This window comes from Pollachius pollachius (genome assembly GCF_949987615.1).
Source record: "Pollachius pollachius genome assembly, chromosome: 11".
Lineage (NCBI taxonomy): Eukaryota > Metazoa > Chordata > Actinopteri > Gadiformes > Gadidae > Pollachius > Pollachius pollachius.
Genome location: NC_136944.1, coordinates 8,773,151 through 8,788,104, shown reverse-complemented (window position 1 = coordinate 8,788,104; position 14,954 = coordinate 8,773,151). Strand labels below are relative to the sequence as shown.

Below are 14,954 nucleotides of genomic sequence, written 5' to 3'. Positions count from 1 at the left end.
CACACACACAAACACACACATGCACAAACACAAATGCATATTCACTTCAATTTTTATGTTGATGATAAATGATAAATACTTAAATACAAATGAATTAAACTCATGTATAAATGATTACGTTATTAAATAAATAATTTCATACAGAAACATAGCCATGCAAACACACCCACACACACACACACACTGAAAAACACATGACGCTATTATACATTAACTAAATGCTTGCACTATCTTTTGGCCAAAAATTTAGCTTGGTAACATGATCTAAATGCTGTTCTGAAATGATCTGAATGATTTAGATTGAATTACCTGTACAATGCTGACATTATTAAATTATTCAAATAGACGTCATTAGCTGAACACTTAGCGTTTTCTTAGGCTGCTGTGCTAATTAAATAATAATGTGCTCTTAGGGATATACTTGTAACATTTTTAAATGGCACAACACAGGAAGAAAGACATTAGCAGCTCTGAACACTGCAAGAGGGTAAACACATGGACAGATTAATGTGGCCTAACAGACACACAGGTAAACAGACAGACACCCACACCGATAGATTCGGCCGAGAGACCGGCAGACGGACAGGCAGACAAACAGGCAGATAGATGCAAACCTACATACAGAAAGTTGGTTGTGCAGGCAGGACAGACAGACCGACAGACAGACAGACAAAAAGACAAAAAGGCTGACCGACAGTCACGAGCAGACATACACGCAGCCTGCAGACAGACAGGCAGGCAGACAGACAGACAAGCAGGCTGACAGACAATCAGAGGGAAGAGCTGACATATATGCAGACTGCAGACAGACAGGCAGATGTCTCAAGACAGATGCACAGAGCGAGAGAGCCTGATGTTGCAAGACAGAGAGGCAGATGGTGAGAGACGGCTGCAGAGGCAGAACGGAAGGCGCATCACGAAGGGGAAAGATGTGTGTGCGTGTGTGTATGTGTGACACTACTGTAACTTAGATCAAAGAGCAGCTGTAAAGAATGAAAACAGAAAAGCAAAAACATTGACAGGGAAAGAAGGGGAAAAAAAGGGTGACCTGGATGATGTGGCAGCCATCATGGCATACACATACACTTACACTTACACACACACACGCACACGCACACGCATATGCAATCTTCTCTTGCCCCATTTCTCACTGTGGTCAGCTTATGGTGGAATCCAGGGAATGGTTTTAATTGTACGTTTTCCACGGTACAAACATGTGCAAATCTCCTTCTCTCTTGGCCACTGTCTCTCTTGTTCTCTCTCTCTCTCTCTCTCTCTCTCTCTCTCTCTCTCTCTCTCTCTCTCTCTCTCTCTCTCTCTCTCTCTCTCTCATTCCCTCTTATTCCCTCTCTCTGGTATCCCACGGCAGATAACCCCGGACACGGACAAGCCCTCTTCCCACACCTCTGTGTTCATACTCCTCTCCCTCTCTCTCCTTCTCTCTCCTCTCATACATCTATTTAATCATGTCTTCCACTGTTTTCTTCCCTCCCCCTGGTCTGCCTCTCTCTCTCTCTCTCTCTCTCTCTCTCTCTCTCTCTCTCTCTCTCTCTCTCTCTTTTATGTGTCTTTTATTCTTCATCACCTACGCCATGCCTCTGTCTCAATCTGTTGTTTATCTTGCAGTGTGATCACATAGCACCTATCCTTCTGGTTCATTCACACTCTCCCTTTTCTTGCCACACACACACACACACACACACACACACACACACACACACACACACACACACACACACACTCACACTCACAACTTACTCTCTCACCCTATCACGCTCTCTACCTCTCTCGCCCACTCACAGCCCTGTTGCATTGCCTTGATCTACGATGTCAATGCTTCTCTTTTATCTCGTATTTGTACATTTGTATTTCTCTCTCTCATCTGCTATCCATCTCTCTTTGGGCTCTCCTGTCGCTCCATCCAGGATGTTTCCAGTGCAGGGCACATGTTGCCCCTGTCAGAGGTGTAACCGTGGCACCCAAGTCCTTATGACCCACCTTACGAGCACATGATGACATCATCATCATGATTATCATCGTCATCATCATCGCCATCGCCATCATCATCAAACTGTAGCCCTTCCCTGGGTCAGGCACAAGTCCATCTCAAGTCATGTCACCAATGGGTTGGTTGCGCTTCCAGGGTTATGCAACAATGATGTTTATGGGGCTTGTGTTCAGGATGTGGTTCAGGGATGTTGAGGGCGGTTCAGTGTCATTAACAAGGTCCATAATGTTTACCAGGGCAGACGTGAGGGCCCTTGAGGGGCCACCCACCACCCCGACGTCATCCGTGACCAGCGGTAGGCCAACTGGGCGATGTTTGAAACAGGCGATGATACTCCATCGAATGCTCCCTTTGGCGTTTTAAAGAGGAGTTTCTGTCACCTAATATGTGAAGGGAGGAGGTTACTTGGTGTATTTGTGATTTGTAGCTCTATGGCTATCAACAAAACGGCCCTCAAAAACTAATTTGAGTACTTTAAGTACATTCACATTGTCCATTTACTAATTAAACCGTCGACCATGATCATCATAGTAATACCGTCTTCATAATGGAGCCACAGTGCATTCTAAATGAGAGGCGTTCATTGGATAAATGCTAAGTATCTCTGGTCAGAATGTGTGTCTGTCAGGATGACTCCAGTGACTTGTGCTGGCTTTCGCTCATTAGATCCGCTGGAAGCATGGGCCCCGACTCCCCTGACCGTACTTTAATTAACCGGCTATTTAAAGCTCAGCCCAGGACCGTTATATGGAGGGATAATAAAATGGAAGAGGACACCAGGCTGAAACTCAAGTGTGCTTTGTCGCACAACGCGATGAAGGAGGGATCACCCAGCTAGCAGAGTATTCAAGGAACCGAGCACCTTGGTTCCTTAGAAAGAAAAAAGAGTGAAGTACAACATTAGGCCGGTGGGGACCACACAAGACCATGCTTTTGAATCCCACACATAAATGTTAGCAGTTAGTACAGGCCCTTATAGTACAATAAAAAAATATATTTATTTTTTTGGAAACACCAAACAACATTTCAAACAATGCATACACAATACAACACTATGGAAAAAAAATACTTCATATGTCTATACACAATCAGGGTAGTAGAAATAAACATTCATACAATAATGGTACAATTATGGAAATTGTTTACGTATATTTACGGCAATAGAAAAAGGTTACGTAATGGTTGGGATAGGAGTGAGCTATTCTGAACTATTTCCCGCAACTGGGCTGTAGATTGATGAGTTTGGAAAAGTCTTCTTCATCAAGGGAGAGAGAGAGAGAGAGAGAGAGAGAGAGAGAGAGAGAGAGAGAGAGAGAGAGAGAGAGAGAGAGAGAGAGAGAGAGGCTGAATAAAGAAAAACTCTGACCTGACTGAGGGGGGTCAGTCACAAGCATTGTAGGCCTACCTGAGTATTTATTTCTTGGAATGGCGCAGTGGTTGAAAAAGGGTGAATGTGATGCACTGCATGCTGCTTTGTGAGTATGACCTCATCAGATGATTGGTGCAAATGTGGTTTTTGAGCTCCATGACAAAATGATGACACTATGATGCCTGAGATTAATTGTGACAATAAATGTCTGTGAAATGCATCTCCATTGGACTGTATCTTTCAAACAGGTGTTTATTAAGTAAAGCTTTAACGTATAGCCAGAGGTCAGGGGGGGACCGTGCTATATGTGTTGCTCAACAGATTAACCATTGCACCACCGCTGAAAGGGTTAAAGTTCCAGAGGCAGACGGTTTTTTACTGTCATTCTCCAGTTTGCTTTATCTTTACTTTTCCGCTGTTTATGGGGCCCTTGTCCATTCTGGTTCATTGGTTAATAATGGTGTTTGACTGCTGTCATTTTTATTACCTGGTTTCTGATTGATTTCTAGGCAAACACTTCTGTTGATCAAATATTTGGGTGTCATTGTTAGCAAAAGTTGTGCGAGTATGTGTGTAGTGGTTGAGCACATAGAGGTGTGTGTGTGTATGTTTGTACGCCTGTGTGTAGTGTTTTCCCTGTTGATGGACATGTCCTTGCCATGCCCTTGCATTGGGGTAAGCTGATACATCTAACACACACACAAACACATGCACTACACACACAAACACACACACACACACAGCATATAAATACACACAAGTGTTTGTGTGCGTGAACACACACACACACACACACACACACACACACACACACACACACACACACACACACACACACACACACACACACACACACACACTCACTCCGAACTGGGTCATGATGTGTTGACCATAGATAAACAGGCCTATTGTGCTGCACTCTGTCACCACCCATTTGTATGCGTGTGTGTGTGTGTGTGTGTGTGTGTGTGTGTGTGTGTGTGTGTGTGTGTGTGTGTGTGTGTGTGTGTGTGTGTGTGTGTGTGTGTGTGTGTGTGTGTGTGTGTGTGTGTGTATGTATCTGGGGTCACAGAGGACAAAGTCCAAGCTAATGGAAACAGCTCTAGGAGGCCCAGCTGACTGGCTATCTATGAGTTTGCCTTTTACGAAAATCTATCCTAAACGTAGTATAGAGTCAAAAGGGGAGAACGAGATGATGTGCTTGTCGTAACAGCTCAGGGAGTGTTCATCTCACCGATTTAATAGCTTTCATTACTTAGGTAGCATCATAAATAGTTTATGCAACCATTCACGCTCTGAAGTTATTGGCCACTAGGGGCTGCTGAAAGTTGAACATTGATATTCATGCTCATGTCTCTCGTTTCATTTCTCGTGTCGTGAGTCAAAACTCACGAGACGAATCTATATGGATCACATTTTCAGGCTGCATTGGTTAAATTAGCTAATTGTATTGCTTGGAAAGGGAATAAAACACCCAAGCTGATTATTTCTTTTCATAGTTTGCTCAGCTCTGTGGTATCTTTGTCTTCCCCTGGCCTTCCTCAGCCTTCACGAGCGCAGATCGGGTTGGAATGCTCGACCCCTGATAACCTTTTGGTCCCGGGAACCTTCTGACCTCGGCGGTGTGACGCATGACACTATAGCGACCAACCCAAATCTGAAACACAGACAATTAAAATCGCCTATTAGAAAACACTTTCGTTTAAGTCTATATTGTAATTGTATTTCGTGTTTCTTAGGAAAATGCAATTTTGGAAGTAAACCTGGATTAAATATACATAACTAAACTGTATTTTTTGGTAGTAGATTGAATCGTAGTTTATTTTTTTATTCCACGAACATAAAACTCGACGCTGAAGTGTGATAATTGTTTGTTTTTTCGCTCTTTATAATGTTGTATCATTTATATTTTACTTGTTAGGCTAAAGAGTGGTTTTAAAACGGATATGCCTTTAGTGTTGGGTGGCGCTCTGGGAACAGTGCTGAACTTTCGGTGACCGTGGCGGGGAAACACACGTCAGGACGACAAATGACATGGACCGTGAAGGAAGTGCCGAGAATGGGCACACCGTCGTTCATTAGAAAATGTAAAGAAAAGTAAAAACAAACAACGAAAGTGGTTTCTATTGATTGAAGAACCGGGTTACAAATAGGATGCATGGAGTCTGAAACTGATATGGACTAGTGCCACAAGAACTAGAAAACATACTTCCTACTTTACTTTCAGTGCACTCTACAGCTATGCATCATTTTGATAAAAACAGATTATAGAGGCATTTCGATATAAAATATACGATTGAATTTGATTGACTTGTTTTTTCTAAGCTATTATCAAATAGATACTTGCTACTATGCCTGCTGCTGGTATGCTAATTAGCAGTAGGACTATCATTATTATCAGGATTATTATGATAATTATATTAATATTGAAACAATTTTTATAAATTATAATCATGTATTGCATTCTTTTGGTTTATTTCAGAACTTAAAATAATTATAATATCTCGAATAAAAGGTTGGTTCAAACTATTAATTCAAAGGTAATTAGACATTATTTTTAATTTGGCAAGTTTATATTTAAAGTCTATTCCATGTAATGCTAATTGAAACGAAATTAATCTTTTCATTATTTTCACATTAGGGCGCATTTCCTGTTGCAAATGTGTGGATAAAGTAAAGACATTTAGTCTAAGATCTTACCGTGAAATCATTGACTGAAAGTATGCGGCTGAAATATGTATCAAAGCACACACACAAGCACACAAATTATGTTTGAAGCAAGCCACAGGCTACACGCAGCAACAGATTAACACAATAGAACAGAATAGAATAGAACAGCTCATTGGAATGTCTGAAACTCCAGTTTGCGTTTGTGTTCTTTAAACTGTGACCTTTGGACAATTGTTCAAAATCAGTAATCTGTAACCTCTTACTGTCGTGTGTGTGTTATACACACACACATGCACACACGCAAATAGGCACACACTTACTCAGACACATAAGCAGATGCACACAGGGAGCGCTGTTGAACTTGGAATGAATTATTGGAAGAAAAACAGAAGTCATTGAGGGAGGGAGGGGGGGGGGGGGAAAGCAGCAATGAGGTCATTCCTCAAATATCTCCCTCTTTTCTGTTTTTGTGTGTCCATTACTTCCTTCCATCCTCCCTTTGGCCTTTGCTTTCGCAGTGTTCTCTCTCTCTCGCTCTCTCCACATGCTGTATTCCTTCCTCGCCTGCCCTTTCGGACCCCATGCCGAGTGGACTCTCTCCATGCTGCTCCCATGAACACTGAAGATGGGTAGAGCCAGCATGACATGACCTCCAGTGAGAGGGAGGTGAAGAGGAATAGAGGTAAAAGGAAGGGATGAATGAGAAGAGCAACGGGAAGAAGGGAAGAGAGGAGGAAAGGGGGAGATGAAGGAAGGACAAGAGAGGAGATGAGAGGGGAGAAGGGTGAGGTGCGCTGGCATGCGAGCGAAGGGAATGGACGTGCTGACAAGGGGAGGAGGTGCAGGGGGGAGGTGAAGAGAGGAGGTGACAAGGTGAGGATTCTGTGGGGGGTCTGCCTCCTTCCGTGTAGGTTAAAGCAACAAAGTTTACCATGAGTTTAATTCTTTCCTTTCCTCTTATCCCCTCCTCCCCCCTACACTTTCGAACACTCTTTTTTTGGGCCTTTTCCGTCTTTCTCCCTCTCTCGGTCTCTCGAGGCCTCACCTCTCCCCAAAGTTTATGTGTGCTTGACAGTTTCATTCTATCTGTGTGGGGCCCCTCTTGGCATAATGGCCGGACGACTCCATGTTTACTCAGGAGACTCAGTTTAGCTTGCTTTGGTTTGGCGTGGTTTGGTTTAGGCTGGTTTGGGCTTGGTTGGGTTTGGCCGGCTTCCTGTCCACACCTGTCATCTGGTGTTCCCTGGGCTACCCCTTGTCGCTGGTGTTCTCTCTGCCTCTTGATCTCTATTTTCCTTTTTCCAACACATTTTTCATTTTCTCATTTTCTCTCCTCCCCTGTCATTCTCTCTCTCTCTCTCTCTCTCTCTCTCTCTCTCTCTCTCTCTCTCTCTCTCTCTCTCTCTCTCTCTCTCTCTCTCTCTCTCTCTCTGGGAGGGTTCAGCACAAGTTCAGCCTTCAACTGTATCCCTATGAGGCATGGCTCTGGCTGGTCCTGGAGGCCTAGTATGGTTGGAGTTGTCAAGAAGCAGTTGATGGTTACCTCCAACGCTCTCTCCTTTGATTCGCTCACTACCTTGTTCTCTCCCTCACCATTTCTCCCTCTCTCTCTCTCCCTCTCTCTCTCTCTCTCTCTCTCTCTCTCTCTCTCTCTCTCTCTCTCTCTCTCTCTCTCTCTCTCCCTCATTGTGTATAGCTGAAGGACCATTCCAGCCGTTGCTATCTTTGAGACTCTGCGCTCATTTTTGTTGATTAAACAGTGTGATTACAGATTGATCTGCGTATTAAAGTAAACATCTGTCTCTATTCCACATGCATAAATCATTCCACAAGTTTATTTTGGTTTTCAACAATCATGAAGCGATGACTTTTAGCCCCTGAATTAACTAGGCGCAATTGGACGGAGATATGGGGGGCGGGGGGTCTTGGATGGGCGGTTGCCCACCACACACTTACAGCCCCAATGAGAAAGGAGATTAGCAAGTATCCGTCTCTTGATCTTGGGTGTGGAAAAGCAAGCACGAGTAAGTGGCTGGAAGGGGAGGAGGTGGCTTTGTTCCCGGGCTCTCCCTGCCTCTCCCGATCCCTTTGATTCCCACGTGGCTCGCTCTGTACTGTAAATATCCATTTAGTGGGCTGAGTGACCCTCTGCTATTTCAGCCCACCAGGACACGACAACAGAAAGACCTGTTGATTTCTGCCCCTAGAGGCTGCTTAATAAGGAGCTCACCAAGGCTAGGATCCACGTGTGTTTGGAGGGTCGGTAAAGCACCGTTTGTCAAATCTGAAACCGAAAAACTGTTAAAAGCATCTATTGGGAGGAGTACTGATAAAAAAGTTGTATTTATTTTTGCTGTTTTTTTAAACATGATGTTTTCTTTGGTACAAACATTTTGCCACAGACATTTGGCAATGTTTTCCCATGTTATGTTATGTGTTATGTATCTCCTTTCTCTCATGATGAATATTATATAAAAAGAGAATTGTGTTCTCTGATGATATGGCTTAATATTTGAATTCATGTTAGCTTGTAATGAGTTACACTAATATTGTATGGATAAAGCAGAAAGTCTGTCCTGTCTTTCTTATGTGTGTTTATAAGTTAAGTCCTTATTTAAAGATAGGCTAAATAAGATAATATTAGATAATGGAACATTTACTGCATAAATTGAAAAAAATATTACTTTATACTTACTTTATTTAGCTTCTATTTGAGTCTATTGTATTTATAAATTATTTATCTGCAGGTAAGTAAATATTCAAACATTTCCGAAATGCCATCCCATTTTGATAGTTAAATTGTCTGACTCTATAACCAATACGAGATATAATGGAGTGGTGTGTGCCTAATACGTATTAAAACTGTTAAGATTACAGAACAACATTGTGCTGCCCATTCCAAACGGTTCTAAATTCTAAACAACATTCACAATCTGATGTATATCCTCTTTAATATCTCACTACATTGGTATTAAATAACGGTTACATAAAAACTCCAGCAATAAATATGATATAATTGTGATTCATGAATAACATTTAATAAACTAAATGTTCTCTGTTGGTAGTTGATGAAAATTGTGAGGGCACATTGTGTATCATTACATGTCCCGAGTTAACTGATATGAAACGGTAGAAAAGAGAAAACCTAATACAATGGTGATGGCTTTGACTTGATTTGATTCGTCAAGAATAAATGCCGAGAAAGAAAAGCACGAATTATTATGTGTAAATACGTAATGTTCATAAACTTTAGCCATTTGGCATTTTAGATGTGCTGTTAAACAAATGTAAACTTTTTTGAAGCAGGCTTGCACATTTCTGAATCCACTCTTTCTCTTGTTGTAGTTATTCTAGATTTTGGGAGCAAACCAGGCCTACACGCTCGAGCGTGCTCCAAACCAGATGGCCGGGCACATCAACATAGTAGCCTACAACTTTGCATTAGTTGTGTTTGCTATTGCGTTTGCGTTTGTGGGTTTATGAGAGAGAGAGAAAAAAAGTGGGGCGGGGAGATGCAAGTGAAAATGTTTATTTGGACTATAGTGCCGTTGATGAGAAATTGACTGAGCTTGTCACCATGGAGCGTCGTCTCAGTGGGGGTTTAAACCATGAATCGCGGCCTAGTATACAGCAGTGTGGGCCCCTATTGGGATTGAAGTTTATATCACAATAATGAAGGTGGCGTCGTATAATCAGAGCTTTTTTTCATCACCACGTGCACTAATTAATGTAGCTAAAGTTTAAGGCCGTTTAACACCCGAACAACTATTTTATCCTTTCGTTTTTAAACTTTTTCTTAAAGAGATATCCAACTTTAACAGGAGTAGCCTATACCATATATAGACATTGTCCTTCTTAAGTATCGGCCTTCATTAAGGCAGATCTTTTTTTTAAGTAAATTAGTCTAAAGTAATTATTTCCTTTTCTCGTTTTTTGGGAGACAGCAACTCTGTTTGAAATTATTGAAACAGATGATGCTGCGGAAACGATGGGGTTTTCGAAAGGTGGGACGAGGAGAAGAGGGTGAGTGTGTTTACATGTTTAGATATCCCAGAGGCTCTTCAAAGGTAAAAAGGTCAGCTTGAGCCACCCGGTAAGCCCCGCAACATTCCACACCTCGCGCAGCGTGAGGGGGAGAGCGAGGGCTTCACGAGGGACAAGTTACAGCACTGTAGCACTGTGTGCGTGTGTGTGTGTGTGTGTGGGGGGGGGGGGGGGGGGTCAACCAAAGGGTAGAATATAGCAGGCTTGACCGCCATTGAAATGTATGTAGCCGTATGTCATTGGTATGCAAGTCGAATAGAGAGAGAGAGAGAGAGAGAGAGAGAGAGAGAGAGAGAGAGAGAGAGAGAGAGAGAGAGAGATGGTGCGTGGAACGTATTGATCGAGGAGAGTAGCAGTAAATTGAATTTTGTTATTGCTTCACAATACGAGGGCCATGCAATGCAGCACAGTGCGATAGGCCTTACAAACGGACATTCTGCTGATGGTACAGTAACCCAACAAATCAGATACAATAGCAAAAGGGAATCCAGACGAGATCATTTATTGAGGTAGATTAAAGTAACACAAAAAAAATCATCAGAATCATTAGAAATTGTTTCAAAGCAACCAGGCTCGCAGTAACTAATAAAACGTAGCTGCTGCAAACGGCCCTCCTCCTACCTACCCTGAAAAGCCCAATACGGACATAAAAAAAAATACTTGGACCTTGACACAAACGATCTCTGGTCCACTGTTGTTATAAATATAAATAATGCACTTTGATTATAGTTTCATGTTTTCTATCTGATTTCCACATGCCACTGGTCCAACATAGTACCATGATCATGGTAGACCCACACGTCTCTACCAATGGACAATTTAATTAAACGTAATAAGTCACGTGACGTACAATGTTTGGCCCTTTATGCCTTGAAAAGTGAACCCGTTTATTTTCTTCTATAGGTTTTTATAAAAGTAAATGCAAATTGAATGACTGTTGGATAATGTTGGGACAATTATTTTGTCATTATTCCTATAGAAAAATATATAATTAAACGACACAGCTTCAAGCCATCCCTCGTGGTAGTAGTGCAAACGCCAGACATATACAAATAGATTCGCAAAACAATGATTTATAAAAGTTACCTTGGTGACCGAAAAATTAAATCATCAAAAAAGATCTTCAAAAAATGTCATGAAATACATGGCAATCTATCGTGTCCTGCCATTGACAGGCTCCCTGTTTATGTTCGCTCGAATGTCGTGCCAAAGTGCCCGTCCTTACGACGCAATTACCCTGCTTATCTAAAGCTGCATCCAAGCAACTCATAAAAAAACGGTCATCTTTTCCCTTTTCCACGCAATTAAGACAAAACGTTGTATGTAGTCAATCTCTTTTTTGAGATATGAGGCAGTCGAAAACTAACACAAAAAAAGTCGTCCATCACATTACGCCTTCTTTCAAACCTTCAGTTTTTTGACTAGGGAAATGTCTCTCATTTTTTTACATCCTACTAGCACTGGAATGCAATGGTGTATGACAATAATATAGCTATTATCTGCTACAGTACTACAGCAAGCCTTTCTATCCAGGCCTATGTCCAAATCATAAAAACACGTGACCGCCACAAACGGATGGGCTCAGACAGCAGTGACAGAACGAGGGGCAAATTCGTGGTCGGTTTTGGGGGGCCTACAGGGGCCGTGCGTCCGTTATGACGTCTCCGAGCATGGCGAGGCACCAGGGGACGTAGACGCGGAGTTATCCGAGTGGGTGTCCTCTTGCTCCTTATTGGAACCGGGGCCACTTAACAAGGAGGTGGGCCCGAGGCCGCCCTCTCGTTCCCGCTTCTTCTGCTTCATGCGCCGGTTCTGGAACCAGATCTTCACCTGCGTCTCGTTGAGGTCCAGCGTGGCGGCGATCTCAACGCGCCGAGCCCGCGTGAGGTACTTGCTGAAGTGGAACTCCTTCTCCAGCTCCGTCAGCTGCTTGGTGGAGAAGTTGGTGCGGATGACGTTGTGGGCAGCCGCGAGGCCATAGTCTGACACTTTGACTGGTGGGGTGGGTGGGGGGGCGCAAGAAAGACACCAAGACTGTTATTGACATATAGTTCGAAGACCTTTAGCAAATGTCTTATCATGCGCAACGAGGATACTTAATATAATCTATCAGCACGGAATGGAGTAGAACATAATATCATATAAAGTCATGGTCAACTGAATGTTTGTTATTGTGGGAGAACTGCCCCATAATGTCAAATAGAACGAGTCTGTGGCGGAATGGATGAAGGAATGTTGCTTTAAAGATAACCGAGCAGCACACTTCTCACGGCATAGGAAAGTGTTGTCTGCGAGATGCATTAGAGTCAGGAAGTGAAAGTGAGAGCGAGGGATGATGGGGAGAGAAAGGGGCAGGAGATGGAGAGATGATAATGATGAGGAGGAGGAGGAGGAGGAGGAGGAGGATGGCTAACCCCAAAACATGCCAGACGTCAGCATACAGAAAAATGACCGAACCAGACATAAGATTATCTCTCCTGCAACCAGCCTATTTCCAAAATACTGACGCGGAATTAATGGGCGTGAGAGAGGGGGAGAGATAGCGCACGTGCAGGTCTCCCTTAATGAACTGCTTATCTAATTATTTATTTATCCATATTGAAACTGCATGGGCCAATAAATGTATGCCTTTAATGTATTAAGTTTAATGCATCAGTGCTTAATTTCAGAAAACAACAACGAATAAAGCATTCCCAAATTATGAAAGTATCATATTAACACTGTCAACTTTCGTTGTGTCTGTGTGATGTTTTACCATGGAGCGATTTGCACTTGGAAATTCAAATGTTTCTTAATACAGAAAACGAAAATAACAAAAACTTTGAATCAACATCTAGCTTTCCTAAAGTCCAACAATGTGTTTAGTCCTCCCTTTGCGCGAACTCAAAGGCCTAGAGAACCATTAAGGACTCAAGACCTGATTGCTTCTATTGAGTTCACACGGTCCTGTTAAAACACAATTAGGGCCATCAGCATTAGACGAAGTATTGCTGTAAACGTGATTACAATTCTAGCACATCTAAATATGTTATTTGTGCATTTTACACAAATCTTTTTATTATTTCGAATCAAAATTGCCTTCATATTGCTCTTCTATCACCTCACCTGTTTTAGGCGGGTTCCGCTTCACCTTCATCCAGTCGAAGGTCTTCCCCTGCGCGGCCTGGTTCTCCTCGTCCACCCTCTCTCTCTCCTGCAGGGAGACGGTCAGGTCAGCGTAGCCACCCCCGTGAGGAAGACCCATGTATCCGGGGACCTCCACGCTCCCGCCGAGGTGCTGTGGGTACTGGGCCGCGGGCAAGTTTCCCTGGGACCCGCCGCAGTAGGCCCCGGCTAGGGCCCCGTAGCTGGGAGCCTGGCTGGGTGGCGTGCTGGCGAACGTTGATTGATGATAGTAGGTGGCCGACATCGATGAATCTTCGATGAAATACTGAGAATGGACCCCACTGGAGTGCGTTGTGTTCACGTGTCCCGAGGCCCCCGTGTAGTCCGCGTTGGGGGCGCAATTCTGCACCGCCACATATGCGCCGTTATTCCCAACGTTTCCCGTGGTGTTGTACTGTGACAGTCCCATTGCGTTTGGCATCGTCTGCGCTTGGTGCAAATGCGGATGATGGTAGCTGTTATGGGAATGGGGATGGTGACCCGCGGTGACTCCGGAACTCTCAGGCGTGCCTCCACCGACTGCGCCCGGGCCCGCGTACAGTCGCACGTCGCTGGTGAAGTTTGCGCCGCCGGTGTCCTCGTCAGCTGGCCCGTTAATCGTCGTTGAGGAGCCATTAGGCCCCAAATGGAACGCACCGCCGGTGACCGGGAAACCCTGATGGTGGTCCAGGTGGTGGTGGTGGTGGTGGTGGTGTGGATGAGAGTGGTATCCGGATTTTGGTGTGGAATATGTGCCTGCTCCCGGTCGGTTACAAATAGTATATTCCAGAAACGAGTTCATGTTGGATTTGTCCATGCAATGTATCATAAGATGATAGGCCAACACGAAGGATAAAAGCCCTTCAAATTACGCCACGTTCGAAAAGTACAAAACAACGTTGGAAAAATAAAGGACCACCCGTGAATATTGATACGATTTTAAATAACCAAAGGCACTATTAAATATTGAATTGTCTGGCTTGTGTTAGATGTGTTGGTGTGTGCCTTTGTCTGAATGTGTGTGTGGGTGGAAGGCCTCAGATTCAACCTGTAATCTCTCCAAATGGGGGATTCCCACACCTCCTCTCGTGCGCCCTTGTCCAACCGCCCTCCCTCTCTCTCTCTCTCTCTCTCTCTCTCTCTCTCTCTCTCTCTCTCTCTCTCTCTCTCTCTCGCTTTCTCTCTCTCTTTCTCTCGTCCCTCACAGTAGACAGCGCGAGAAGAGAGGAGTGATTGAGTGAATATGAAAAATCACAGCGGAGTCACCTCTCCGGAACGATCGGCACTTCGGAACTTTCTCTCTTTCCAAAGATATCTTCTCTCATTTGGTTGGTCCTCTCCAACAAAATCCAATGGTTTAAATGGCAAACTCATTCCTCCCTTGTCTTCATCGTGTCCTGCGGCTTGTCTCTTTCTCTTTCCTTCTCGCCGATCTACTGTGACACTTTTCTTACCTCCGCCGCGGGTCACGTGACCGACGCCTGGTCACATTAACCAGTATGGTGACCGGGCCAAAAGTTTGTCAGTCAGTCGGGGGGGTGGATTGAGGGGGGAGGTGGAGGGGGAAGGGGGGAGGAGGAGGGGTTGACGAGGTGCGGGCCGGCCTGTCGGTTCCAAATCCCCATCCATCACCAGCCTTGACATTACTGCGACAAAGAGACTTCAATCAAAACGGCCCATCAATCTGATATCCGCACGAATCTGTCAAACCGGCTCTGA

The 14,954-nt window shown here is 43.9% G+C and overlaps 1 protein-coding gene across 1 annotated transcript; it reads right to left on the bottom strand.

Annotated features, from left to right (window-relative positions):
* Nucleotides 1-11,744: 11,744 nt before the first annotated feature.
* On the bottom strand, nucleotides 11,745-14,064 carry hoxb1a (homeobox B1a; the record flags this gene model as incomplete). The annotated part of the gene is made up of 2 exons (XM_079745950.1): nucleotides 11,745-12,085; nucleotides 13,197-14,064. The coding sequence occupies 2 exons, from the start codon at nucleotides 14,062-14,064 to the stop codon at nucleotides 11,745-11,747; spliced, it is 1,209 nt and encodes a 402-aa protein (XP_079602076.1).
* Nucleotides 14,065-14,954: the final 890 nt, after the last annotated feature.